Here is a 27,158-nt window from a genome sequence, read left to right on the forward strand (position 1 = left end):
AGGTAACCAAATCAACAGAATTAAAAGCCCCCACATAATTCTGAATGTAAATAGTCTTCCTCCTTCTACAGTATCAACCCTGACATTTTTTCCCCTTTAAAGTCTTGCCTAATCTTTTTTTCCTAGCTCCCTAGTATAGTCCTACTACTAAGGCTGATCTTTTCATCTCAGAATCACATACCTTTTCTTATTTGTGGCTATTTGGGGTCGCTAAGGGTTAGACATGACTGAGCGACTTCCCTTTTACTTTTCACTTTTCCTGCATTGGAGAAGGAAATGGCAACCCACTCCAGTGTTCTTGCCTGGAGAATCCCAGGGACGGGGGAACCTGGTGGGCTCCCGTCTATGGGGTCACACAGAGTCGGACACGACTGAAGTGACTTAGCAGCAGCAGCAGTAGTGAAGTCGCTCAGTCGTGTCCAAGTCTTTGCAACCCCATAGACTGTAGCCCACCAGGCTCCTCCATCCATGGGATTTTCCAGGCAAGAGTACTGGAGTGGGTTGCCATTTCCTTCTCCAGGGGATCTTCCTGACCCAGGGATTGAACCCAGGTCTCTCGCATTGCAGGTAGATGCTTTACCGTCTGAGCCACCAGGGAAGTAATCTAGTGTTTGGCACATAGTAACAGTAAATGGTTTATTATTATCATTATTATTATAGTACCTATAAACTCAGCCCTTCATTCAAGGCCCAACTCAAATCCCTTCTCCTAATTTCTAACCTGGCATCCTTACAACTACTCTTGCTGCTGCTGCTGCTTAGTCACTTCAGTCGTGTCCAACTCTGTGCGACCCCATAGACGGAAGCCCACCAGGCTCCCCCCTCCCTGGGATTCTCCAGGCAAGAACACTGGAGTGGGTTGCCATTTCCTTCTCCAATTCATAAAAGTGAAAAGTGAAAGTGAAATTGCTCAGCAGTGCTGAACTCTTAGCGACCCTATGGACTACAGCGTACCAGGCTCCTCCATCCATGGGATTTTCCAGGCAAGAGTACCGGAGTAGGGTGCCACTACTCTTCATACTGTATTATACTCCATTCACCCACTTTAGTTTCCTATCTTAGGTTTCATCCCTCTCCATATAAGTTTTTCAGAACTTATATATTTTACTTTATTTACAATTTAAAAACTATGTTTCAGAGCATTCCATTCATCTAAGTATACACAAGTTCAAACCCATTTCAATTGCTTCATTGCGCTGTGTTTTCATGAATGAGGGCTTCAGTTGGCTTGAAATTTGATAGCCACCAAGTACTACAGAAGAGCTCTGGATTAAGAAGTCAGTTCTGGTTGTCCTGCCATTCACTGTTCTACCTCCAGTAAGACCTAACCCCTGTAGACTTCCCTTTCTATATGTAAGAACTCTATAGCCTTTTTGGTCCTTTTAGTTCTCAAAAAATGATGTCACGAATGTCTATATTTATCCCACTGGTGAGTGAATACCCAAGTGTTAGGATTTAAGTGCTTGAAACTCAATGCAGGTTATTCTGTGTTTTTAAAGTCAAACTGTTGCTCTATCTAATATCATCTAGTCTCTGGAAAATTTCATTTTACACTCATGAGAAAATGAGAATGAAAGAAGGAAAGGAAGATCTTCTTGTTATTGTGAAAAGACTTTTGACTTTGTGGGCCCCCTGAAAGCTATGCACACGTGAGATAAGGTATGCTACCAGGGCCAAGGGTATGACTCTTGACTCAGCTGTGCTAATTATTGATTGCATGGCTCTACATAAGTTTTCCAAATAAACACGCTTGTATCTCAGTCATGCTACAGACAGTCTCTGCCTCTCTGTTTCGCTGCAAGTACTCTTCATTGGCCTGTGCTGCTCCCATTCCCCAGAACAGCCTTCTCCCTTGTCTTTATCCCTCCCTATGGGATAATTTTGCATCTCTAACATCAAGCTCAGGTTTCTTGGTCTGGGAAGCTTTCTCCACCACTCTGATCCTTCTGATTGGAACTGACCACACCTTCTGGACCTGATGTGCTGCTAACCTGTAGCACTTGACTTTAAGGCGTGCTGCCATGCCGAGCGTATGACTCTTCACTCAACTCTGCTACTTATTGGTTGCATGACTCTGCACAAGTTTTCAAGGCCTGGGTTTCCTCACTTGTAAAATAGAAATCTCATAGAGATTTCGTGAGGATTAAATAAGGCAATGTCTATAAAATATTGAGAACAATCCCAACCAGATAATAAGAGCTCAATGAATGTTATCTATTCCTTTCGTTGTTGTCATGATTACTATTACATTTCTGCCTCAGTTAAATTAGCTATATTCCCCAGATCCACTGTGGGGATGCCTGAAACGCAAAGGCCACTTAATCGGATTGATGAATGACTTAAAGATGGAAGAGATAAATTTTATATGTCATTAAGATGATTGCGTTCTTTTTGATAGCTTAAATGATAACATATTTTTTGAAGTGAGTCAGCATAAAGGATCGCTAAGAATTCTGGATCAAGAAGGCAAGGTGCTTACTCAACTACAGATTACCAGCTAATAGATCTTATATAGTAATAGCATCCTTTCAGAACTTCCATCTGAAAAATGACCAAATACTGTTTTTGTTCATTTACAGCAATTTTGAAAGGATCACTTAAAACAAAAAGTACACCCAAAAGCAAGCCCCAGACTGCAAAGAGTCAAGCAAATATAAAGGACTGCTGTTGCTATTATTATTGTTTTCAAATAGGGTTAGTTGGCCATTTTAATAATGTCTGCTTTCTAATAGACATTAATTCTTGATTTTCTTAAACATTCTATTTAAGAGATAATATCAAAATATGAATGAACTTATAATCCCTTATTACCAAATGTGGGACATATCAAAATGGAGATGAGCATGACATATTTTATGACTTTATTTGATAAATAATCCTGTGTTTCATCATTCCAGGTGCCTGTGGTGGCCATACTGGGCTCAGGTGGGGGATTTCGAGCCATGGTAGGATTCTCCGGTGTGATGAAGGCGCTGTATGACTCAGGGATTTTAGACTGTGCTACCTACATTGCCGGTCTTTCTGGATCTACATGGTTAGTATACATTTTACATCTTGGTTTTATCATCCTAAATGCTTAGCATTTATCTACCTGAAACCAGAAAAGAGTATTTTAAAAGTTGACAGTAACTTCAAATTCCTGAAATATTCCAGCTTGATGCAGAAATTTGTTTCTTAAAAATATTTTTAAGGCAAATTCATACCTACTGATGCCTCTCATCATCAGTTTGCTCCCTTTAAAGCCATTTGTGACTTAAAATGTAATAGTTGAACCTAAAACAAAAAATAGATCAATTGAAATAATTCTACAGAAATATCTCATAAGTGGAATAACGTACTCCACCCATAATTAATTTAATCTTCCTATAATTTACTGATTTGTAATCTTGCAGTGATCATGTCTAAGTCTACATGATTCACTGGGTATTCATTTTCTTTAGGGCAAATAGAGTGAAATGCAAGATACTTTAGTAAACAGAAGAAGGAAGACAACTTTTGAATGAATAAATGCAATAAATTTCAGTGATTTATATCTGACTAATAATGAAATTAATCCTTCAAATATATCTAAGTTTAACTAAATTTGGATGGAGTTAAGGCATAATATTTGTAAATATTTGTATACTGTAGGTCTGCCTTTTCAAAAATATATTTGTAAAACATTTTCAAAGATGATTCTATGTACCTTTTGGTGTGCTTACCTCACACAAGCACACTGAAAATCAAGTGTCTTGCTTAGCTGTCTCAAATAAAAGTATCACCTATTACAGAATGGTTTACAAGGCCTTTTAGTCATTCAGCCTGTGGTAAAACTTATCTTTTATAATATTGTATTGTATATAATTATATAACATAAGTATTATATAAGTATATATTATATAACTGTATTATATATTATATATATTTATAATATATTATATAAGTATATATTATATAATTACAACATATATATAATAATATATATTATATATGTCTGTATTTTAAAATTTCTATATCTTCTCATTCCATGAGTTGGCTATGAGCTTCTTCGTTTTTCAAGCAAAGAAAATATGACTCAGAAGTCAATTGATTTGTCCAAATCATAGCAGAGCCAACATAGAAACTCAGGGTTTCCATCCCCTATTTCTGGATTCTTTCAACTCAATCGTAACCTTCTCTTGTACATCTGTCTATTCTACCTAGAGAGTCACATTTAAAAAATCTATAGTTTCTTAAATATTTTGAACCAAATTCTTTAGCTGAAAAACAGGAACCTAAAACCATGATTGCCATCTATTTTTTCTGTCCCCTCAACATGATTTACCTCTTTTGAAAGAAGGGTGTAGCCCATCATTATTCCTTCCCTTGAAGGAAGGAGCAGGCACCTGCCTGTTTAATGAGTAATATGAATATGATGGAAAAACTTGGACCCTTAGATTAACTTCACCTACTCAGGCATTTTATTATTACTCTTCAGATAATTTTCTTTATCTAATCATTATTCTTTTTGGATCCTTTTGGTCCAGCACTGACTAATACATTGCAAGAAACTTGTCTTAAACTCATCTAATAGAGGAAGACCAGACCTTCAGTGGTATTTGCAGGGTGTAATGGTGTATATTTGGGCTTAATTAGAGCTGTAGTCATTGCTTTGGTTATACATTTAGGGACACATCTAAAATCCTGTCAGGGTTCTGAAAAAAGAATAATCAAGGGAATTTTAAATATTATAGCCCAATCATTTAAATATTGTAGGTCACTGTTTCAGAGAAGGCAATGGCACCCCACTCCAGCACTCTTGCCTGGAAAATCCCATGGACTGAGGAGCCTGGTGGGCTGCAGTCCATGGGGTCGCGAAGAGTCAGACACAACTGAGCGACTTCATTTTCACTTTTCACTTTCATGCACTGGGGAAGGCAATGGCAACCCACTCCAGTGTTCTTGCCTGGAGAATCCCAGGAACGGGGGAGCCTGATGGGCTGCCGTCTATGGGGTCGCACAGAGTCGGACACGACTGAAGTGACTTAGCAGCAGCAGCAGGTCACTGTTTTATACATACAGCATTTCTGCTCTATCCATTAGTGTCTGATTTCCTCAGATTAGCCCTCTTTTATTTATTCTATTTCCTTAAAGGCCATGTTCTCCTAAGGGCTTCCCAGATGGCTCAACAGGTAAAGAATCTATCTTCAGTGGAGGAGACACAGGAGATGTGGGTTCAGTCCCTAGGTTGGGAAGATTCCCCAGAGAAGGGCATGGCAACCCACTCCAGTATTCTTGCCTGGAGAATCCCATGGCCAGAGGAGCCTGGTGGGCTACAGTCCACAGGGTCACAAAGAGTCAGACATGAATAAAGTAACTGAGCATGCACAGGCGTGCACTCCTAAAACTCTTACAATCCTTTTTCACCTGGAGACCACGTAATGTCCAAATATAATGGTGTCTTTTAAAGTTATTTTCCTGACTTCTGCAGGGAGTCTGGGAAGATGAGGCTGGGAGTTGAGACATTTCACACATTGAATTGTCCCCCTTTCAGATCCCACCTATCTTGTCCCCCCCATCCTCTCTGATTGCTCTCTCTTCATTGTTGTCTTTTCTGCTTCTACTACTTTTCCCCTTAAAATGAGCTTTTCTCCAGGACCTCCCTTTTGTTCTATTATATTTTCACATCTTCCCTTAGTAATTTCACCACCTTCTACCACTTCAGTTATTATCATCAGCCATTCCATTTGTAGATCTCCAAAACATCCAGAAAGTTAGTGGGCCAAAAGAAGAAGAAGAAGAGGAAAACAAACAATAACAGACAGAGCAAAGGAGCCAAGGATGGGGAATGCTTCACAAGTAGTGTATATTTTCATAGAGCAAAAATCTGTGAGACGCTTCCCTTAGAACTGGGTTTAGAGTTTTCATGGTTTTAGCAAAAATTGAAGTAGATAAGGTACATGAAGGGCACCTTTGATCACGAAATTACCAATAAGAAATGAGTAGAATATGAAAGGAAAAAAGGTGGGCATGTGAACCTTAGTAGGAGCCGTTTACTGTTTCAAGAAGGGGAATATAGGACCCAGGAAATGTTTTTGCTTCGTTTTCAGAATATAAGGGACTAGAGTGTTTATGCGGAAGTCTGAGACAAAGGAAATAGTGTAGAAAGATAAAGAAACAGATGGATCATGGGTAGAAAGATTTGGGCAGAGACAGGATAGGGACAAGATAAAAGGCTGTCAACCGTGGAGAAGACATACTTCTTGAGACAAAAGAAAAAGTGCTCAGGATGACTCATATTAACAATTTTCTTTTGAAAAGTATAGGCGAGAAGGTAGTTCGAATGAAGGGATTCAGAAAGACTTGGAAAAACAAATTGCACTCTTGTGTAAGTTTTTATATTCTGCTGATACATGACAATTCCCTGGCACAAGTTAGGTAATAGAGGAATATCTGGAGAAGGCTGGGACCTCCCATAATGTTTTCTGTGAGAGAACTTTATGTAAGACATATGTAATGTTTTCTAAAGAGAACTTTATGTAAGACCAAAGCTTCTTTGTAATTGCTGCTACCTTTGTAGTAATTATTTCTGAAATGACTTTTGGATGATGGCTGTTATTCATTAAATAGGCCTGAGTGAACTAGGGACAGTAAGCCTGTGTTCCTTACTCAGTGAACACAGAGCTCTCCCTCAGCACAGCTGTTCATCTGGAGTATCAAAGGGCTGTTGATTTTTTTCTCCTTTTTTAAATCAATAAATTAATTTTTACTGGAGCAGAGTTGCTTTACAATGTTGTGTTAGTTTTGCTGTACAGAGAAGTGAATCACCTATTCGGATACATAGATCCCCTCTTTGTATTTTTGGATTTCTTTCCTATTTAGGTCAGCCCTGAGTATTGACTAGAGTTCCCTGTGTTACACAGCAGGTTCTCATTGGTCATCTATTTTACACATGCTTTCAATAATGTATGTATGTCAATCCCAATCTCCCGATTTATCCCAACCTTTCTTTCCCTCCCTTGGTGTCTCTATGTTTACTCTCTACGTCTGTAGCTTTATTTCTGGTCTACAAATAAGATCTTCAATACCATTTCTTTAGATTCCATGTATATGCATTAATATACGATACTTGTTTTTCTCTTTTTGACTTCACTCTGTGTGACAGTCCCCAGATGGTCCATTGATGTCTCTGCAAATGACCCAATTTCATTCCTTTTTATAGTTTGAATAATATTCCGTTGTATATGTATGCTTTATTTTCTTCACTTATTCCTCTGTTGATGAACATTTAGGCTGCTTCCATGTCCTGGCTATTGTGAATACTGCTTCAGTGAGCCATGTCTTTTGGAATTATGATTTTCTCTGGGCATATGCCCAGTAGTGGAATTGCTAGACTATTGGATATTGACTGCTGTATTTGTATGTCATTATCATTGAAAGGAAAAATGAGAACAGTTCTGTATCTATAGACCATAAGACCTGATTTGAAGCTATAAAATGGAATTCAAGAATGAAAACTCTCAGTTTGACAGTCTGAAGAATTTGTGGGACATTGGAAAATAAGCCAATTTTAATAGAAGTTGGCCCATAAGAAATGGTAGACTAAAAGATAAAGATTATGTTAGAAAAATATGTTGTTTGAGGTGGGGAATATGCTTATTTTATATCCCTATGAACCTCTCCCACTTGTCACATACTTAATGACTAAATGAAGATTTGCATAAGTAATTGCATTTTGGGGAAAAATTAAGAATTTCTTTAGGGTTTCAGGATATTTGCTTCACAGTGTTGAGGGTCTTGTCAAGACATGTGCAGCATTAGTTGCGTATGAGAATTACTTCTGGAACTTTTTTAAGCACAGAAATTGTAGATCTTTATCCTTGAAGATTTTGATTAGGAAGGTCCTGAGGCACCCGGCACTAATATTTTAAAACATTGACTCTGATTGGACATCAGGAATTGAGCTGAGAATTCCTTGCTCTCTGGAATAATTTTAAGTTTGTTTATTTATTTAATTTGTATTTAGCCTAAAAGGCATTCATATGGAGAGAATGAGGTGTCCTATCATATAAATATGTTGAAAAACATAAAAGTGAATACAAAAGTTTTAAAAAAATTTATTTTAGGAAAATTGACCATTGCCTTCTAATCCATTTTTAGCCATCACCAAAGCAAAAATTCAAGTCATAGATGTCACCGCAATGATGTCATCAAAGGTCTATCCAATTCACGCTTGTTAATTCTAAGGGAAATGGGCTTATAAATACTGAACAAGCAGAGAACATTAGCTCCAGTGCAAATGGTTGAGGTGTTGTAGGTCTTTCTGTTTCTCTAAGGGACTTGTATACTTGAGCCAATCTTCTCATGAGAGAGGAAGAAAGAAAGGGGAAAGAGACTTCCTATGTGAATGAGATAACTTCAAACTTTAAATAGCAGAAAATGGACTGCAGCCATTCTACAAGGAGCAAAAACAGAGAATCGAGCTGACATCCATATACATTTGACCTCTTATAAAGACTTACCTCTGAAATTGTGGCACAAAGTCCTAGATTTTGAGCAATTCCTTAACTAAGAGGAAGGATTTTCATTCTAGATCCAGTGGCTAACACTGGGAGGAAGGAACAAGAAAAGAGGAGGCTCCAGGTTTTTCTGGAGGAAATTTATGAGGTCAAGGTTCTTGTTAAAATCACACATTAATTCACTGAAAGACCAACTAAATATAGAGAAGTCCTAAGTAATGTAAATGAGATTACATCTTTCTGCTGAACTGTTAAAAACTTCTAATAGCAGAATTATCATATTGTTTCCTTTTCACCTACATTTAAAAAAACTATTCTGTGACTGAGTTGATTTCTCTGACATCATGTAGATTCTTTTCCTTTTCCTTGTTTTTAAATCCTGCTTCATTAAGGAAATGATTTAATGTAGTTTTACAAGTAAAGTAAAACTGGATTTCATATAATAAAGATAGAAGTGGGAAAAAAGTATCAATATATGTGTTTTGTATGTATATATGTATAGAACTATAAATTAAATTAAAAATTCATGCTATAACCTGTAGCTTTGGGAGGCATGAGACATAGGCTTGGGTTTAAGTTTTCTAGAATTCAAGGCTAAATCCAAACAATGCATAGTTACATAATATACATTTTTTTTATAAGTTAAGGGCAAGCCAGTGGTCCATGGATGTAGAACTTATTCTTGATAATAAGTGAGACCAATAAAGAATTTTTCTTAATGTTATCATAAAGGATGAAACACATTCTGAATAGTTCCAGAACTGATCACTTAGAGACTCAAAGAGAATTTTTGTTTTTCCATTTTTATTGTATCTTTAAATGTAAACCAATATCTTTACACCAATATGTACATTTATTGAAAAGTATGGTGAGGTCCAGAATTTGATCCTTGTTTATATAGATGAATCATGCAGCAGAACTTGGAGCAGCTATAGAAGTGAATGGACTCTCCATCTTTCTAGCAACTTCAGCTTTCTCTTTAGTAGATATGTGTTGATTATACCAGGCTTGAGTTCAGAGTTTGCCTGTTTGACTTAATCTTTGTTGCTGTGTTCAGTCTCTAAGTTGTGTCTGACTCTTTGTGACCCCATGGACTGCAGCATGCCAGGCTCCCATGCCCTTCACTATCTCCTAGATTTTGCTCGGATTCATGTCCATTGAGTCAGTGATACTATTGCATGTTATGAGAAATGTTAAGAATCCTTAACATTAATGTTAACAAATGTTTGTGTAATAAATCTCTTTTAAGAATTTTAAATTTTTTTGCAGAGCATATGTTCCATTTTCAGTCTATAATCACTCTCCATTTGTTAAGTTATGGTTAATCTCAGTTTGTCTCTAAATAACTCTGAATCCATCAAAAAATTCCAATTCAGTGTGTAGTGGGAATCATTTGGTCTCTAAGACTTGAAATCATTTTAAAGATTTTTTTAAGAAATAAAACCTATCAGGGAAGAGGACAAATTTAAATTTGAGTTCTTCTGTTCCTAATTGGGGAACTGTGAAAATATTATAAATTCATCAATCCTCTGCTTATCTTTAAAATAGAAGAATTGAAAGCTATCGCAAGTCTTCAAGACAATACCTTGTGATCAATTAGCCTGCTCAGGCCTAGAACATACCAGAGTTAGTTTTCTCTCCTGTATGAAGGGAAAATAAATCATTGTGGTGGCAATTTGACTTGAATATAAGGAAACAGGAGATTTAAATATATTCACTATGTTCTCTTTGGTTGGATGAAGTGGTGGAATATTTCATTATTTTGTGCTCCCAGTTCAACAGTTCAAAACAAGCATGCTTGTCATATACTAGGTATTGGCTAATCATTGAGATAAAAACAGATATAAATAAGTAAAGCTTTCCCTGATGGTAATCACAACTAATTAAGGGAGACAGTTAAGAAAACTAATAATTAATATTTAGTATGAGAGCTACAGTAGTAAAGATACTGGTTTCCAGGAAGACTGTAACTTCATTTATCATCTCAGTATCAAATACTAAGCTACATGTTGATTTCCAGCATCACCTTAAGTGGCCAAATGGCTGGTGCCAGAATCTTCATAAGAAGACATTTACCTGATAGCACTATTCTCTCTAGGATTTCACCAGTAGATTTATATGCTCAGAAATTCTGAGACATACAGTTGGCAAGACTTGGGATTTTTGTCTCGTTGGCCAATGGACAATTAAAACAAAAACCACATGTATCCGGAGAATTAGGCATTCACAATAGTCTGGAGAGCACATTCTCTACCTATAGATAATCACCATGGAAAGTGAAATGATCAGATTGCTTGGCTAGTATTATAGACAGGAAAAAAAAAAGTTAAGTGTTAATCGCTTAGTCGTGACCAACTCTTTGGGAAGCCATAGACTATAGCCCACCAGGCTCCTCTGTCCATGGAATTCTCCAGACAAGAATACTGGAGTGGGTTGCCATTTCCTTCTCCAGGGGATCTTCCTGACCCAGGGATCAAAGCCAGGTTTCCTGCATTACAGGCGGGTTCTTTACTGTCTGAGCCACCAGGGAAGCCCATTATATCCAGAAAAGTCCCATTTATTCACATGGTTCTCAATGTGTTGTGTCATCAATGTCTGATGGTAAGATAGGGATGCCCATTCCTGGAGAAGAGAGAGTGGAGAGTGAGCCCAGTAGGCATTCTTTCCTCTGGACTATGCGAGGGAAGTCCAGTGTTTCCTCTGAGACCTCCCCTTTACGTCTATTGTAGACCAGCTATTTTCTGATTGATGCATTCTTTTCTTAAATGAGTTAATATCTCCAATCAGATGGAGAAGGCAATGGCAACCCACTTCACTACTCTTGCCTGAAAACTCCCATGGACAGAGGAGCCTGGTAGGCTGCAGTCCATGGGGTCGCTAAGAGTTGGACATGACTGAGTGGCTTCACTTTCACTTTTCACTTTCATGCATTGGAGAAGGAAATGGCAACCCACTCCAGTGTTCTTGCCTGGAGAATCCCAGGGAAGGGGGAGCCTGGTGGGCTGCCATCTATGGGGTCACACAGAGTCGGACACGACTGAAGCGACTTAAGAGCAGCAGCAGCTTCAATCAGATCAGTTAATCAACTACTTCCATTATTCTTTCTTTTTCTGATAGCAGAGACGCCTGCTTTCTTTGGAGACTACTTACTATGTGATGCCCTTTATCCTGACTGATTATCTTTTATTGTCTTTACAGGTATATGTCGACCTTATATTCTCACCCTGATTTTCCAGAGAAAGGGCCAGAGGAGATTAACGAAGAGCTAATGAAAAATGTCAGCCACAACCCTCTTTTACTTCTCACACCACAGAAAATTAAAAGATATGTTGAGTCTTTATGGAGGAAAAAAAGTTCTGGACAACCTGTCACCTTTACTGATATCTTCGGGATGTTGATAGGAGAAACACTAATTCACAATGTAAGCTCTGTCTCGGTCTACAATACTTTTAATGCAAGAAGACCATGTATATCATGTTTTTAAATAAAACAAAATGTGGTGCATGTTTGTAAAAGTCAGTTGACTGCCATTATCCTATCAACATGCACTGAGTGCATACTCCCTGCCAGATATAACTCTTCTACATTTCATGCTACAATTGTGCCTACTAATTGATTCTAGCTGTGTGTGTCAATTATATGTTGTTGTTGTTGTTGGGTGTGCTGCTTGGCTTATGGGATCTTAGTTCCCCGACCAGGGACAGAACCCACACTCTCAGCAGTTTGAGTGAGGAGTCCTAGCCCCTGGACTTCCCGGGAACTCCCCATGTGTCAATTTTGATGTATAGGGAAATCCTTTTGTATTTTTTTTCTTTAGAAAGCTATACATTTTAACCCTCAACTGCTCATTCTGCCCAAGTAGCAATATTTTTAGATAAAGAGGTGAATACAAGTAATATTTAAGTGGCAGAGGAAGAATGGAGGTTGCCTGGAGAAAGCCAGAACAAAAGGAATGAATCACATGGAAGAAACACATTTGACATATGACCAGAGAGTGATATTTTATCTGAAGATAAAGTAGGCGTATGGAGCCCGTGCCAGAGAATCTGGGGGTTAAATTCCTTCTGGGCGCCATCGCTGCCAAGTCTTTTTCCATTTCAAATGTCAACATAGTCCCGAGAGTTATGGCTGTTTTTTAGAAGGAAGATAATTACTTCCAGTGAGCTTTTATTTTTTTTCAGGATCAGAGATTTCTAGATAATAATAAGGCTAATTTTTATCATAAAAGTTTTAAGGGTCTTGATTGGAAGCACTATTTTACATAGATTTTTTTTTTCTTATCTGTAAGAAAGTTTATATACGTAAAACCTTTTCTTTCTTCTGCGGACAGAGAATGAACACTACCCTGAGTAGTTTGAAGGAAAAGGTCAATACTGGACAGTGTCCTTTGCCTCTTTTCACCTGTCTCCATGTCAAACCCGATGTCTCAGAGCTGATGTTTGCAGGTATGGAATTTCATCTTGCGAAACATTTCCTGGAAACTTGGAACTGGGGTTCTTAATGATTTTCTTTAGAGGAAGATCATAAGCTATTTTAGTTGCTTATTTTAATATATTTTCTGTAACATAAAAACATTTGAAAATCTAAGAATATTTTACACTAGATAATTTTCTGGTTGTAGAGATATCCTATGAAACTAGTTACTAATATCTTCATTCAAATCAGTGGGAAAGGAGATATAAAAAAGTAAATCATGAATGTAGTCAATATTCAATCTTAATTATCCATTTGTCAAGGATTTTTAACAAAGTAGCTTGCCTGTTTTAGGCAATGCATATCTTTTTGCTTGCTGCATGTCTGTTCATTAAATTGGGTTACATGACATTTATCATTTAAAACTCTATTCTAATTTTTATAATTTAGCACCTTAAAAGTATCAGTCTATATTTGTGACAAATGGTGAATAAAATGTCTCATTCTGTTAAGTCTCAGATATAAACATTTATTTCTTCTGTAGCTCTGCTTCTTGGTGGGTGCTCTCAAAATACATGACTCTCTACTTCTTTCTGGGGGCCAGTGACAGTCCTAGTTTGCAGTGTGGCAGCATCTATGACTGTGGCTGGTAGGGTTCATTATATTTTTAGGAAAAGCACCTCAGTGACATTAGTCACCTCATGAGCTTTCATTGTAAATGGCATGAAATTAATTCTAGATTTACATCTAGAATTCGTTTGTATTTTTTCCAAGTCTCACTTTTTCTTCAACTGACTACCCTTAAGCAAGATTTGGAATAGTTTATAAAAGCAGTACACCTGGAAATCATTCATTCAACAAGTGTTTTATCAATTATCTTGACTAAAATGTTTCTCATGCATATGGTTCAGAAAGCACTCATCATATTTATTATCTTATTCAATATTAACTATAACCTAGGGAGGAAGGGAAATATATTTGCATTGCTTCAAAGAAGAAAAAACAAAATTTCAGAAAGATTCAATGATTGCCACATACAAAGTAAGTAGAAGAGCTAAGAATTGGTCTTGAATTATTTTGTTCCTTTTATGAAAATATTGATTTCTCTGATTGCTGATGATGTAGAATGCAGTGCTCCGGGCATGAAGTATGAATTCGCTTCCCCTCCACAGTACGTTACCCTTTTCCTGTAAGACCTAGTAATCTTTTTGAGAAATTTACAGCAGTTATTAAAGAAGTTAAGGCAAAAAAGAAGAGCACAATGGTACTATGCACTGTTTCCTTGGCCAAATTATGATATCTTTTAGCCTGTTTCCTCATCTGTTAAAGTGAAGATGAGATTCTCATAGTTTTTGCTAAATAAATGAGATAAAGTATGTAAAGAACTGAATTGTAAGCCCAAATGAAGTTTCAGTAAATCTTAACAATTTGGAATCTTCTGTGAAAACTGTATGAAAAAAGTCAGAGGTCTGGATTTTAAAGATGAATGGAATCTGTATATGAAAGCAAATTTAGTTGTCAGATGGAGATTAAGACATTCAGTTTTATTCTAGGATATCCTAGGATTCTAGGATAATCACGGCATACTCAGCAATAATAAGGAACCACATTTTGTGAAAGAGATCATTGTTGTTGTCAGTTGTTCAGTCATGTCCACCTCTTTGCAACCCCATGGACTGCAGCACACCAGTCTTCCCTGTCCTTCACTGTCTCCCGGAACTTGCTCAAACGCATGCCCATTGAGTCAGTGATGCCATCCAACCATCTCATCCTCTTTTGTCCCCTTCTCCTCCTGCCTTCAATCTTTCCCAGTATCAGGGTCTTTTCCAGTGAGTTGGCATTTCATATTAGGTAGCCAAAGTATTGGAGCTTCAGCTTCAGCGTCAGTCCTTCCAATGAATATTCAGGGTTGATTTCCATTAGGATTGACTGGTTGGATCTCCTTGCAGTCCAAGGGACTCTCAAGAGTCTTCTCCAACACCACAGTTCAAAAGCATCAGTTCTTCAGCACTCAGCCTTATGTATGGTTCAACTCTCACATCCGTATGTGACCACTGGAAAAACCATAGCTTTGACTAGATGGACCTTTGTTGGCAAAGTAATGTCTCTGCTTTTTAATATGCTGTCTAGGTTTGTCATAGTTTTTCTTCCAAGGAGCAAGGTTCTTTTAATTTCATGGCTGCAGTCACCATCTGCAGTGATTTTGGAGCCTGAGAAAATAAAGTCTGTCACTGTTTCCATTGTTTTGCCATCTATTTACCACGAAGTGAGGGGGCCAGATGCCATGATCTTAGTTTTTTGAATATTGAGTTTAAGCCAGTGTTTTTACTTCAGTTCCTCTTTGCTCTCTGCCATTAGGGTGATGTCATCTGCATTTTGAGTTTGTTGATATTTCTCCTGGCAATCTTGATTCCAGCTTGTGCTTCATCCAGCCCATCATTTTGCATGATGTACTCTGCATAGAAGTTAAATAAGCAGGGTGACAATATATAGCCTTGATGTACCCCTTTCCCAATTTGGAACCAATCTGTTGTTCTCTGTCTGGTTCTCACTGTTGCTTCTTGACCTGCATACAAGTTTCTCAGGAGGCAGATAAGGTGGTCTGGTATCTTTAAGAATTTTCCATGGTTTTTATGATCCACACAATCCAAAGCTTTAGTGTAGTCAATGAAGCAGAAGTTGATGTTTTTCTATAATTCTCTTGGTTTTTTTTTTTTTTTTTTTTTTTTTTATGATTCAATGGATGTTGGCAATTTGACCTCCGGTTCCTTTGCCATTTCTAAATCCAGCTTGTGCATCTAGAACTTCTCTTGATTCACGTTCTATCGTATATGGAAAGAAAAGGCCGTGACAAATTGGTGTTGTTGTTGTTTTGCTTGTTTGTTTCCCTTTAGCTGGTGTCTTGTAAAGTCCTGGAATGCTTGGAAATTGGTTGGTAAATATACACCTTAAGTGGGTCTACTACTCTCTCTGATTCTTATTTTCATTATTAAAAAAGATATTAATAAATCAGTTTATCTTACAGAGCTATTAAGACAATTGAATGAGATATGGATAATACTGAATGTGAAAAAGACACATTAAAATATAATAATTTTTTATTACTGTTATGATTTTTAGGGCATTTTCACAGTTGACTCTTTTTATTCTATACTTCCAGTCAGTGGCTGTTCTCAAGAGAAAATCTCGGTAAAATAATTAAAGATTGAATAATATTTTAGCGAGTGAATAGTTTTGATTTATTTAGAGCAGGAAAAGGCTGCTTGATGTTCAATTAGTAGTCTTTCAACATGAACGTGCCTGATTTGGGCCAGCTGCCTAACCGAGATATCGTTACCGAGACAAGAGAAGCCCCATTAACCTTCATTGTTAAGCTCCTATGATAAGGAGGTTCAAGCGGTTTCTTCCAACAGAGTTGGACAAAACCATGAAGCATTAGTTATGTGGATCTTGTACGCAGATAAGACATTCAAAGGGGCATGTTATGAATGTTCAAAGAGCTTGAGTTGTGGAAGAAAAAAATGAGAGACATGTCTATACTTTATGCCTTTAAAATTTGCTTGGATTAAAATGGGTCAGCTATTCAGGAAAAAAGTTAAAATATTATTCAAATTATATTATGAAAAGTCAAAGATCCCAGTTATCTTAGCTTACAGAAGTTTTATCAACTTTATTTCAATAATACTAGAGAATGTTTTTCTTCCCTCTTAGAAAAGTTTTAAACACGTTCACCTTTTGAAGACTTTAAACAAATAAACGTTAGTTGTTTAAATGGTTACATATTTTTGACTCCTCTACTTCACTACATTTCTGATAGGATTTCAACCTTTAATTTGCATTGTCAGTGAATTGCAATTACTGAGCACAATTTACAGCTTCACATCATGTTAAGTCTTTTAACAGACATTACAGAAGAAAACCATAGTACTCTTCCTCAAGAAGATTCCATTCCTATTGGCAAGAAAAATACACATAGAACACTGTTGTCTGTTAGAGTATATAGACTTGACATAATGTGTAAGATAGTAGAGATTTAGTGTAGTTGTAAGAAAGAATTCATAAAGGTGGTAGAACTCAGGTTCAAGTTGAACTTGGAAAGATCTACCAATTGGGGGTGAAACATCATCTTTGTGTAAAACAGTATAAGCAAATGCTCAGAAGGGAAGCCAAAGGTGTGTTTCAGGGAGCAGTAAAAAGACACTAGATTTGGTTAATGTATGAACTGGTGAAGAGTAGATGGTATATTTGGAAAAACCATTAGTGTCAAGCTATATTTGGAAAAACCATTAGTGTCAAGCTATAGAAAGATGTGACTTCCAGATAGAAATGTTTCTATTCAATTATGATAAGGGGAAACATTTAATGATTTTTGGTAGGAAGCTGTTTAAGTTGTGTTTTTGAAAAAAAGTATTTTAATAGTTCATATGGGTAGATTGGCACAGAAACAAACTAAAAGCAGTGGTATTACTATATTTTTGTAAATAAGGGCTTAGAACTAGGGAGATACTGATAAGGAAAGAGAGGAGAAGATGGATGTGAAAAACTTAAATATTACCAGTGAAATGTGTGATGGATGGATGGATTTGATGTGAGTGGGTACAAGAGTGATTTCGGTTAAGAGTTTTTTTCTGGGCTGTGATAGCATGGTTTATAGAAACAGATGAGCTAGAGCAGGAAGAAAGGTGATGAATTCCTTTCCAGGCAAGTGTAGTGTGATGTGATGGCACCATACCCAAGTGTAAATGTGCAACAGGGAGTTGGAGATGAATAGATGGAGGTTCATGAGAGAAATTCAAGTTTGAAATGTACTAGTTCAGCAGCAGAGAAATAGTAGTCAAAATACCATGGTGACTTCTTCAGTAAGGACCAGAGAGCAAATCTGCCTCTCAAAAATGTGTGCACAAAACCACAGCATTAAACAAGAAGAGACTGCTGGAGAAGTAGGAACCAGGAAATCTTTGTTTTAGTACGGCGGATAAGGGTGTGAAACTCACAGATAAGAAATTACTTGTGGTGATATAGAAAGTTTCCTAATGGTCTCTGATTCATGGTTAGTCATGTCTCACTAACTCCATGTAAATCATTGTAAAACATACCACTTTGTCATGAAGGGTATATGTGCCATTTGGCTTTGATCTGAAATGAACTGCATTGTGTTCTCATCACAATTGTGGTTTATAACTTGTTTCACAAAAGTAGAACATTCTATATTATTGAGTAAATAATAAAAACATACATATCCATGATTTTTTCCCCACAACTTTGAGGGCAGGTGTTTTAAAATTCAGAATATTTTAGATTTTGAAGTTATAAAATATACTTACACTATATTATATGTGCTTATACTATATATTACATAACGCCCCACTGGGGTCTTATAATCAAATAGTGATTTCTCCAGTGGGATGTATTGATATTCATATTGAGTGGGATATGTAAAGATTAAGCCTCATGTGAAGATTAAGATTAAGACTGGTTTTCTACTAAATGAATTCAGCGCAAATTTTAGCATCGAATGAATAGAAAAGGAATTGCAAAATCCATGTGAATTTTGGAGTTATTTGGATTTCAGATTGTTGGAAAAGTGGTTAAAGATGCAAAAATTTTAGAAAAGGGAAAACTGGGATGAGAAAGGAGGACAGAGGGTTTGGGGTTAGGCAGGGATGCATGGTAGTTGGCTTCCATAGAAAATGGTCAACAAAGACTTTGAACTAAAGGGTAAGAAGGAGCAAGCCTTATGATTACAGAAGGAAATAGGGAACATAAGGGCTGCAAGGTGGGAATGAGCTTGGTCTCTTGGAGGAAATTAAGAAGGTATGTGACTGAAGTGGAATAAGCAAGACAACATGTGCTAGGAGACTGTTTAGGACATGGGTCAGTCAGGGAGCATGAGCCAGACCATCATGAACACTTCTCGACCATGTTTTTATTTCAGTAAATAAGAAGCCATTGGAAAGTTTTCAACTGGCATTAGTATGCTGTGATTTGTATCTTTAAAAATTCATTCTGGCAACAGGGTATCTAAAAGATAGTAGGGGAATAGAGAAAATGTTTTCAGAGGCTATTGTGAAGATCCAGGAGAGAGTATAGCAGCTTATGCCAGTATGGTCTTGGTGACCAAATGGATCACTAGCCAGTTTCTAATCACATCTGATGATAGAGCCTGCAGAACTTGATTTTTTTCTCTTTGAGATATAAGAGAAAAAGGACCATCAAGAATAAGCCTAGGGATTTCTCTGGCAGTCCAGTAGTTAAGTGATTGCCTTCCAATGCAGGCGGTGTGTTTGCTATCTTGTCAGGGAGCTGAGATCACACATACCTTGTAGCCAAAAAAGCAACATTTAGCAATCTTGTGATAAATTCAATAAAGACTTTAAACTTGTTCCACATCAAAAAAGAAATCTAAACTCTACAAAAGAGTTATTCTAAAGTGTGGTAAGGATAGTATGGATGGTGGTATGAATATATGAAAAGAAGTACCATTTACGAAGAAGGGGAAGATTGAGAAACTGACAAGGAAGTGGGATTCCGAGCTAGGAATTCTGTTTGGATAGATTAAGATTCAGATGGTTTTTAGACATAGTTATAACCACAGGAATATATGAAATATAATAGTGGCTACTATTTACTGAGTGATTAAAATGTACTATGTCCTCTTCTAAGTTCTTTAAGTTTCTTAACTCATTGGTTCCTCCTCAAAATCTTGCAAACTATCTACTGATTTTATTAGCATTTTACAGATTAAGAGACTAAGACACAGAGAATACATGTAATCTATCCAAAGCTGCATAGTTAGTAAACAACACAACAGAATCTGAGCTCAAGTTTCTGGCTGCAAAGCCTCTGCTCTGAGAAAATAAACTCCATTGGCCCTATCCCTATGCATTTCTGAATATATACAATATAAAAGCTTTGCACTGTAATTTTGTGAGTTAGAATAATGGTTAATAAGAAAAATTAAGGAAAGATGAACAGGCAAATGTTAGACACCACTTTCTTCCATTTTTATAGTCTGCTTCCATTATCAGAAAGAGTTTAATTTCTTTTGTCTCCTCCATGGATTTCAAACATCTGAGTCGGCAGTTGTAAAGCTGTGTCTAATTAAGATGGACTTTATGAAAGATGTCTGAGTTTTTAAATGCCAAAGGGTATTCAGTTTGTGCAAAGTAAGGAATCCTTTTGTGTTCTCATTCGTCTATGAGCTTCATCCCCAATATCTACATAACGTCATACGCATGGTTGTTCCTTGTTGTTCAGTTGCTAAGACGTGTCTGACTTTTTGCAGCCCCATGGATTGCAGCATGCCAGATTTCCCCATCATTCACTATTTCCTGGAGTTTGTTCAGACTCATGTCCATTATGTCAATGATGCCATCCAATCATCTCATCCTCTGTCACCCCGATCTCCTCCCGTGATGACTCAGACAGTAAAGAATCTGCCTGCAATGTAGGAGACCCAGGCTCAATCCTTGGGTGAGGAAGATCCCCTGGAGAAGGGAATGGCTCCCTACTCCAGTATTCCTGCCTGGAGAATTTCATGGACAGAGGAACCTGGCAGGCTACAGTCCATGGGGTCGCAAAGTCAGACACAATTGAGTGACTAACACTTTCACTTTCATATACATGATAGATATTTGTTAATGTTTAAAAATATTTTAAATGAATGAGAATAATTATTGCCAGTGTTGGAGTAATCGGTGTGTATATCTCTGCAGTATTTTTCTACTAATGGATTGCATTTTTAAAAATCATTTCAGATTGGGTTGAATTTAGTCCTTTTGAGATTGGCATGGCTAAATATGGTACTTTTATGGCGCCTGACTTATTTGGAAGCAAATTTTTTATGGGAACAGTTGTAAAGAAATACGAAGAAAACCCCTTGCATTTCTTAATGGGTAAGTGATCCAAATCTACCATGAGTTTGTTTGACTGTTTTAAATCTTGGTACATTCTAAATCATATTCTGTTTTTGCTCTCCTTTAGGTGTCTGGGGTAGTGCCTTTTCTATATTGTTCAACAGAGTCTTGGGAGTTTCTGGATCACAAAGTAAAGGTTCCACAATGGAAGAAGAACTAGGTATTGTAAAAACATGCTTTCATTGGTCATAATTATGCTATATTGATAAACTTCATTAACACATACATACAAAGTTAAATCTTCATAAAATTGTAATTATTCTAATGCTATCAATATTTTAGATGAATCAACATAATTATTTGCTAAAAATACATGCTTTTACCTCTTAACTATCGTTTTGACATTGAGGTTGTAGAGTTCATAGAAACTGCTGATTCCTGAGAATCCTTTTGTTTTTTTGCCCCTTAATTTTTTTAATTGAAGGATATTTGTTTTACAGAATTTCGTGGTTTTCTGTCATACATCAACAAGAATCAGCCATAGGTACACCCATGTCCCCTCCCTCCCGAACCTCTCTTCCATTTCCCTCCCCATCCCACCCTGCTAGATCGTCACAGAGCCCTTGTTTGAGTTCCCTGAGTCATATGGCAAATTCCCATTGGCTATCTGTTTTACATATGGTAACGTAAGTTTCCATGTTACTCTCTCCATAAATCTCACCCTCTCCCTCCTCCCCTTCCCTTCCCCATGTCCTTAGATCTGTTTTCTATGTCTGTTTCTCCATTGCTGCCCTGAAAAGAAATTCATCAGTAACATCTTTCTAGTTTCCATATATTTATAGGATCTATGTATATGATATTTATATTTCTCTTTCTGATTTACTTCACTCTGTATAATAGGCTCTAGGTTTGTCTACCTCATTAGAACTGACTCAAATGCATTCCTTTTTATGGCTGAGTAGTATTCCGGTGTATATATCTACAGTGGAATCAATTTTATGAGAGCATCTTTATTCCTTTTAGTTATTATACATCAAAACATACTATTCGTATTAGAGAATACAAGTGGTCCCTGACTTACTATGGTTCAACTGACAAGTTTTTAACTGTACGATAGTGCAAAAGTCATATCACTCAGTAGAAACCATACTTCAAATTTTGAGTTTTGACCTTTTTCAGGCTAGTGATAAGCAGTACGATACTCCCTCCCAATAGCAAGCTGCCACTCCCAGTCATGTCAGCCACGCAATCACAATGGTAAACAACCCATATACTTAAAACCATTATGCACCCTATCAAGCATTCTGTTTTTCACTTCCAGTATAGCATTCTATAAATTACGTGAGTTCTTCGACATTTAATATAAAGTGGACTTTGTGGTAGATGATTTTGCCCAACTGTAGGCTAAATGTAAGTTTCTGAGCATGTTTAAGGTAAGCTAGACTAAGTTGTGGTGTTCAGTAGATCAGATGTATTAAATGCATGCCTGATGCATCTGACAAAATTTTCAGCTTAGGGTAGGCTTATTGGGATGTAACTCCATCATAAGTCGAGGGAGATCTATTCTCCTTTTATGAATAAGGGCAGCTTTTGGATGATTAGATTCATCAACAGTTGAACACAATATGATACTTAAATTCAAGCTTGATAGTTTATTACCTCTTCAATACTACCTCATTAGAATTCTGTTAGCTTACCAGTCTCCTCTGTCCATGAGATTTGCCAGGCAAGAGTACTGGAGTAGGTTGCCATTGCCTTCTCCTCTTATTGCTAATTCATACCAAAAACATGAAAAAAATATTTCAAATCACAGCTAATAAACTACTGCTAATAATTTTCTTCAAATCCAACTCATGAGCCCATAATAAATTAAAAGTAACTTTTATACAACTTGTAAAAAGTAGAAAAACTCAATTGAGGACCAGTAGTTTTCATTTGTTATAATATTAATGCCATAGAAACATGTTATCTTTAATGAATAAATTTGATTTACACAAAACATACATTCAGGATCTCTCAAGTGCCGTGCCGTCTGTATCGTAGTCAGCACTGAATTTTTGTTATGACTATTTTAACTGGAAGTAGGAAGGGTCAGGGGAATGCTGAATTTGAATTTGGGGCCAGCCCAGCACGGTCTGGGAAGGATCCTGGAGATTATCAACAAAGTACCTCCCTACCTCCTTTTCTGTGCCTCCGAAGTATCCCACATCTATTTCAGAGTTAACAGAACAACAGAAATGACTTTTTCAACAATCTCTTTGAAAAATACTTGCATGTTAACAACTTACTGTAGGGGTTTTTTCTGATAAACTGTCCTTAGTTATTGCAGACAATGACAGCTGATTTAATTAAGCTCTATATGCAAACAAAAATACAATTATAACTTTAATTGATGTACCCCAACTTGACTTTTAAAAAGCGTGAAGTCACTTTTCCTGCAAGAGTTGATTTTCGATATGTGATATATATATATTAAGTGCAGCAACTTTCTATAGTCCTTAATATTTTGGGTGTAATTCTTAATAACTAATGTGAAACTGATCTTATGATTTCCCTAGAGTCAAAGACTTTAGAATAAAAATAAAAACAACCAAAGAGGCACTTTGTCCTTTAACTTGCTCCTGTCTTGTGAGCATCACCCAGGGAACAAGCAGCCAAGTTTGGAACTTTGGAGCATTCTCTGACCTTAACCACAGGGCTACATGCTCCTAAGGGTAACTGCAAGGCAAAGTATTTAATGCTGAAATGCTCTGACGTGACTTATTTTAATGAACATTGTATCCCAGATGAATATCCTGTTCTCACCTTTAATTTTGTGGGTATAATAAACTCTTCTCTAAGTTATGTGAAGTTTTCAGGCAAGAAAAAAAAAGGAGACAAAAAGAACAGAATTACCGCCTTTTGTGAGGCTTGCTTCTCTTGCTCTTCTCTCTTGAATAATCCAGATAAACCCACGGTTTGTTGCTTTTTCCTCCTAAGATAAGAAGAGAATAGGACTGAAACAACACATCTGAGGGTGGGTGAGACAATAGCTGAAGGCTGATGAAAAGCAGAATGTTTATATTCAACATTCTTGAGAATACTCTTTGTTGTTAGATGTCCCCTTTGAGACCAGTGGTTGGCAGCTTCTTTACTTTCACTGTGTGTCAGACTTAAGGGGAATATTGTGTCCTGAGAACCCCCGGCTGGCAGGATGCATGTTACCTCAGATTAGGGAAGGGTTTCCAGGAATGAGACTGGAGAGGTGAGTGACTGAGGGGAATCTCAGGACTCCTGGTGACCCTTTCATCCATTGGCCAGCTAAACTCTGCCTCTTAAAGGGATGCTCAGAGGTGGTTTTAGTTTCATTTTTCTCTTTCAAAGATTTTAAGGTCAATTGGAGTGTAATATGAACAAACCATGGAGAAGGCAATGGCACCCCACTCCAGTACTCTTGCCTGGAAATTCCCATGGACGGAGGAGCCTGGTGGGCTGCAGTCCATGGGGTCGCAAAGAGTCGGACACGACTGAGCGCCTTCCCTTTCACTGTCCTGCATTAGAGAAGGAAATGGCAACCCACTCCAGTGTTCTTGCCTGGAGAATCCCAGGGATGGGGGAGCCTGGTGGGCTGCCGTCTATGGGGTCACACAGAGTCGGACACGACTGAAGTGACTTAGCAACAGCAGCATGAGCAAACCAAATATCATACCTATATTTTTCTGAGTTTAAAAGCCCAAATGGTTCTATCACTGAGAACTATAAATTTGAAGTCAGTCAAAAAAATAAAAATTCTATTGACTAATAGAAGGGAAAAAAAGTCACTCTACAGAAAAGGATTTCATGTAAATGTCCCTTCAAAGTTTAATTTTTCTATAAATGATGATTATAAAATGGTCTGTGTGTTCCATAATTTGAGTACTTTTTTACTTGAAAAAAGAGAGCTAGGTATAATGATAAATTTCACTCTTATCTTTAAGGCTTTATGGTTTCTATTTTAGTTTTTATAACTGTTCTCTTAATACATTTTGAGGAAGCACAAATCGAAACCAAAACACACATTTCAATAGATAATATTCATTATTATTAAAAAAAAGTCCCCTCATATTAGTAACTTCATTCATCTTAGTAAAACTGTTGTAGCCCATTGTAGATTTTGGCTTTACCCTATATTGACTTTCATAAACGTCATTTCAGCATATTTAATTAAAGAAAAATGTATCTTTTGGGTAATAAGAGTTCTATAATCAAGCTGTTCTTCCTGTAAGAATTAATGTAAACAAGAATTCTCCCCTTTAAGTCACATATGAATAAATTCTAAACTAATTTTTCGTGCTCTGGGAAATTTTGTTTTCCAATGAGAAATTTGAAAAATGCTAGTAAATCTAATACATTTAAATTTACTAAACTGATCTAGATTTACACTGATAAATCTAGTAGCGCTCGCTGGGGTTTTACTGAGAGTACTTCCTTACAGTAAATTTCACTGTGAGTCTTGACACCTGAGATTCTTTCATTGTTTTGTTTTCTTTCCACAGAAAATATTACAGCAAAGCATATTGTGAGTAATGATAGCTCAGACAGTGATGACGAATCACAAGAACCCAAAGGTAAGAGAGCTGGAAACTCCTCTGGCAGAACTGCATTAGGAAAGACTGTGAATGTTTTGTCTGATTTTCTCACTCAAGATACGAATGGTAGTCTCTGCTTAAGGCACGGAGTGATAGAATTATAGCTTTCAATTCAGAGAGAGAATCAATGCCAAATATGCAATAAAGTATGCAACATATAAGTATGCCTTGTTCCATTTATTTTATATTCCTCAAAAATTTAATCAGTTGAACAGAGAACAAACTGAGATGGTATAACAGAAATACCAAATTCTGTGTTAAATCTGATTAGAGCACTAGGTTTCTAAGCATAGAAATGGTGATGTCAGAACATTTTTATGTAGCTTTAATAATTAAAGTTTCATCCTTTAAAATCTTATTATTAAGTAACATTTGAAAAATTAAGTTCTCACTCCATTCCTGAGCTTTATCCCATTGCCAAAATTGTCTCTCTGAAAGGGGATCAGTGATGGAGTAGATTGAGAACTTTTTCTTTCATGTATCACTTTGTTGTATAAACGAGTTCTTTTACACCTTGACAAGGCAGTTTTCACCTTGTGTGGATCACAGTAGTCCGTGTGGAGTCAGGGGAGAGCTCTGGAAAAGATCTGGCATATTTGTTGCAATTATTATGTGGTAAAATGGAATGATTTTACATTTGGACAGAGCCATTTGGGCAAATGTTCCCAATAGCTCAGAAACCAAAAAAAAAAAAAAAAAAAAAAGGAGAATATTTTACAACAACTAGATGATCATGTCCTGTTATAGTTTAAATAAAATCATCTGGATTTTAAAAGAGATTAAATACTTTTTTGTCCAAAACTTAATTATTTCATCAGTTAAGGTAAGGCTATTAGAAGAGGCTGTTTTATCTTTGCTGAATCAACACTGAAATTAAAGTTCTCTTTTCATAGCCAGGCTGTTATTTTTCAGTTGTTCAGGTCTTTTTGCTTCTATTTTGAATTTCCTTTTAATGAAGGGGGATAGAAAAAATGATGGACAGCATATGCGTACCACTCATAGAATTAATTTTGTATTGATGTTGGGACCATCAAGTAGATTAATAATCGTTTATTGATTATTAAGTAAATTGCCAAAATCATCAGTACGTTTGATCACCTCTACCGGTACTGGCAGATTATCTTAAAGCTGAGAAGCTCAAGGACCCTCTGTATATGGCTGCTTTGGTTTCAATACCAGCCAACATTGGAGAATGGTATTTAGGGTGTTTTTGAGGATTTCTTATTAGCTCTTAATATTCTGTTTTCTTTTTAAATAACCTTTATTTATTAGAGTAGTTTTAGACTCACAGCAAAATTGAGCAAAAAGTGGAGAGAATTCCCATATATTCCCTGTATCCACACACATTGCCTCCACCACTTTCAACATCCTGTACTAGAGAGGTACATTTATTACAGTCAATGAACCTATACTGGCATGTCATTATCACCCAAAGTCTAAGCTTTAGGGTTCACTCTTGATATTGTGTGTTCTACAGGTTTTCACAAATGTATAATGACATATATCTAACATTATAGTGTCATAAGAGGAATTTCACTACCTTTAAAATTCTCTGTGCTCTAAATATCCCTCTGTTTCCCACTCCCCACCCCCTTGGCAACCCCATCTTTTTACTGTCTCCATCAGTTTGCATTTCTGGAATGTCATCTAGTTGGAATCATTCAATGGATGAACTTTTCAGATTGGCTCCCTTTGCTTAGTAATATGCATTTGAGTTACCTCCATGTCTTTTCATGGCTTCATTTCTCTTTAGCATTGAATAGTATTTCATTGTCTGGATATTATTACACAGTTTATCCATTTAC

At 36.8% G+C, this 27,158-nt stretch overlaps 1 protein-coding gene across 2 annotated transcripts in view; it reads left to right on the forward strand.

Moving 5' to 3' along the window:
- PLA2G4A (phospholipase A2 group IVA) overlaps positions 1-27,158 on the forward strand; it is a 163,775-nt gene that overhangs the window by 100,147 nt on the left and 36,470 nt on the right. For both annotated transcript variants that reach the window (XM_005690990.2, XM_018060732.1), the window contains 6 exons: positions 2,898-3,034; positions 11,676-11,898; positions 12,808-12,922; positions 20,648-20,785; positions 20,874-20,966; positions 25,261-25,332. In XM_005690990.2, coding sequence (XP_005691047.1) covers positions 2,898-3,034; positions 11,676-11,898; positions 12,808-12,922; positions 20,648-20,785; positions 20,874-20,966; positions 25,261-25,332 — 778 coding nt within the window. The remainder of the gene's footprint in view (positions 1-2,897; positions 3,035-11,675; positions 11,899-12,807; positions 12,923-20,647; positions 20,786-20,873; positions 20,967-25,260; positions 25,333-27,158) is intronic.

Source organism: Capra hircus, chromosome 16 (assembly GCF_001704415.2).
Source record: "Capra hircus breed San Clemente chromosome 16, ASM170441v1, whole genome shotgun sequence".
Taxonomy (NCBI): Eukaryota; Metazoa; Chordata; class Mammalia; order Artiodactyla; family Bovidae; genus Capra; species Capra hircus.